The sequence below is a fragment of the Populus euphratica genome, unplaced genomic scaffold (assembly GCF_000495115.2).
Source record: "Populus euphratica unplaced genomic scaffold, PopEup_1.0 scaffold4206.1, whole genome shotgun sequence".
Lineage (NCBI taxonomy): Eukaryota > Viridiplantae > Streptophyta > Magnoliopsida > Malpighiales > Salicaceae > Populus > Populus euphratica.
The window spans coordinates 4,914-7,567 of NW_011504000.1; the positions used below are offsets into that span (position 1 = coordinate 4,914).

A 2,654-nucleotide genomic window follows, 5' to 3' on the forward strand; every position below is an offset into this window, starting at 1 on the left:
TATACCATACAGTATGGGCTATGAAAGTATTAAGCATTTGTTGTACCAAGTGTTATATAATATAAATCTAGATTAGTTATTTAACAATCAAAGCATTAAAGAGGGAACAAAATAACAAATACAAAACATGTTAGTATGAAACATTAAAGTCCATGTTAAGTATTAGTCATTTAACAAGCAAAGTATTAAAGAGTGAACAAGATAACAAATATAAAACATGTTAGTATCAAACATTAAAGTCCATATTAAGTTTACACTATACTTATTCTTACACCATTAGTGTAACCTTTTCACCTTGACATAATAAACCTAGCTAAACATAATGAAAGAAAAAAAATAAGAACTTAAATAAGATAAAAGTTAACTAAGTAAAGAAAAGGAAATAAAAGGCATAAACTTGATATTAATAAAAGTATAAAAGTAAACCATAAGCAATAGAAAAAATACAAAGAAAGAAAGCAAGTGTATGATCTTAATCTAGATATCAAGATGCGTAAATGCATGACAAATTCCTTCTTTTATAGGTTAAAATTGGAAAATATTGATTTAATAACTAATTGATGAGTGGGTAGCCAACTCTTGACTTGGTGGTCAATCCTTATCTTCTTTTGTCTACCCAAAATATCATTGATAACGTTAGAATTGGAATCACATAAAAACATGAAAGTTATAGAAAATTGTCTCAGGATTCCAGAAAAAATAAATGGAAGTCATTTGGACTTCTAAAATTCTAGATATGGACCAAAAACTAAACAGTGCGCGAGTTGTAGTACAAATTCAAACTTCTTTGTTACAAATTGAATAGTAGCCTTTTTAAATCTTGAACTCTATATGAAAGTTGTAGACCTATGTCTTACTTTTTTATTCATATAAAGTAGACCTAACTCCGAGATCTACAGCTCTAGATATGATCCAATTATCGAATAGTGTTCCGGTTTGGACTGCACCAACATCTCTTTTCTAAGTTTGGTCATCTCTTTGTCCTTTCAATTTCAGTTCTTAAATTCATCAATCAATCATTTTATTTATATGATAGACCTGTATTTAAAATAAAAATTTACCACAAATTAAAGGTATCTTATATTATTAGATATGTTATTATAAAACATATTTTATTTAAGGAGTTATTAATACTTCAAGTGCAAAATAATGACATAAAATCTTTATAAAAATCTATTTTTAAGTACTAATATGTCTCCAAAGGTTTTATTGTTTTTTCCTATCTTTTTAATTCAAAATATTACATTAATAATACTAATTGAAAATAAAGATAAATGACTTTAAATAAGTAAAATAAAATTTTCAACCTTCACTCAAATTAATTACCTCAATACATAATAATGCTTAATATTGAAATATTATTTATTTTTTATAGTTTTTTATATTTTATTTTTTAAATTTTATTTTTAATATCAATATATTAAAATAATTTTAAAAAATATTAACTTAAAACCAAAAAAATTAAAATCTAATATCAACTACGTTATAGTTTTTTATATTTTATTTTTTAAATTTTATTTTTAATATCAATATATTAAAATAATTTTAAAAAATATTAACTTAAAACCAAAAAAATTAAAATTAAATGAATAATTAGATAAAAAACACGACTTGAATGTAAAAACAAACATAGCTAAACAATTGAATTTGGAAACAAATATAAAATGCATTCAGTCATGCTGAGAGAGAGGTATTGAGATTTAAGACTATTATTTTAAAAGGACTTCTACCCACCACCGTTTACCATAATCAAATACCATGAAATTGTCAAAACTCAAAGAGTAAGAAATTGGGTACTTCCTTTATGATTAAGTAATCTTGATCCCCATAACTCGATAAATAGGCATGCAGAGTACCTGGAAGCAGCACAGCACTTTAAAGTTGCTTACAAATATCCAACAGAGCAAATAGGCAGAAGTGATAAATACTTGTGATATGGCTGAAGTGAAGTTGCTTGGAGCATGGGGAAGCCCGTTTAGTCGCAGAGTGGAGATGGCTCTTAAATTGAAAGGTGTTGAATATGAATACATAGAACAAGATTTAGCTAATAAGAGCCCTTTGCTTCTCAAATACAACCCCATTCACAAGAAAGTCCCTGTCCTCGTCCACAACGGAAAAGCAATGGCAGAGTCGCTTGTTATTCTTGAGTACATAGATGAAACTTGGAAGAGCAACCCCATCTTGCCTGAAGATCCTTATGACAAAGCCATGGCTCGATTCTGGGCCAAATTCATTGACGAGAAGGTAAGACCATTAATTTCTTCAGTTATCCTTTAATTAAAATATTATGCAGCTGACCTCCTCGCTAGAAAATAAGCAGCTTATGTACTACATGCTATGATACTTGTATATATTTTAATATTAATTTTCCTTGTTTACGTAAACTCGGTACTTCATTTTCCATATGCTTCATGAATAAAAAAAGGAGGATGAAGAAAAAAATACAACTGAAATTCGGTTTTTAATTTCCCTTTCTGTAGTGTATGCCTGCAATATGGCAAATCATGTGGTCGAAAGAGAATGAACGTGAGAAGGCCATAGAAGAAGCAATTCAGCACCTGAAAACTTTGGAAAATGAGCTCAAAGACAAGAAATTCTTTGGGGGAGAGATGACACGACTAAAAGATTGATGTCTTCTCCCAAGTGCAGGAGTG

General features: G+C 28.4%; 1 protein-coding gene across 1 annotated transcript; it reads left to right on the plus strand.

The window, feature by feature from the left end:
• The first annotated feature begins 1,794 nt into the window (after nucleotides 1-1,794).
• Nucleotides 1,795-2,630, plus strand: LOC105119965 (glutathione S-transferase U8-like). The gene is made up of 2 exons (XM_011018165.1): nucleotides 1,795-2,244; nucleotides 2,481-2,630. Exons 1-2 carry the CDS (start codon nucleotides 1,936-1,938, stop codon nucleotides 2,628-2,630), a joined length of 459 nt encoding a protein of 152 aa, XP_011016467.1. The 5' UTR covers nucleotides 1,795-1,935.
• Nucleotides 2,631-2,654: the final 24 nt, after the last annotated feature.

What these genes read in the sequence shown, in the direction of transcription:
- LOC105119965 (XM_011018165.1), top strand. Translation starts at nt 1,936, where the DNA reads ATGGCTGAAGTGAAGTTGCTTGGAGCATGGGGAAGCCCGTTTAGTCGC. An exon ending in CCAAATTCATTGACGAGAAG is followed by an intron (nt 2,245 to 2,480) that starts GTAAGACCATTA and finishes CCCTTTCTGTAG; the next exon opens with TGTATGCCTGCAATATGGCA.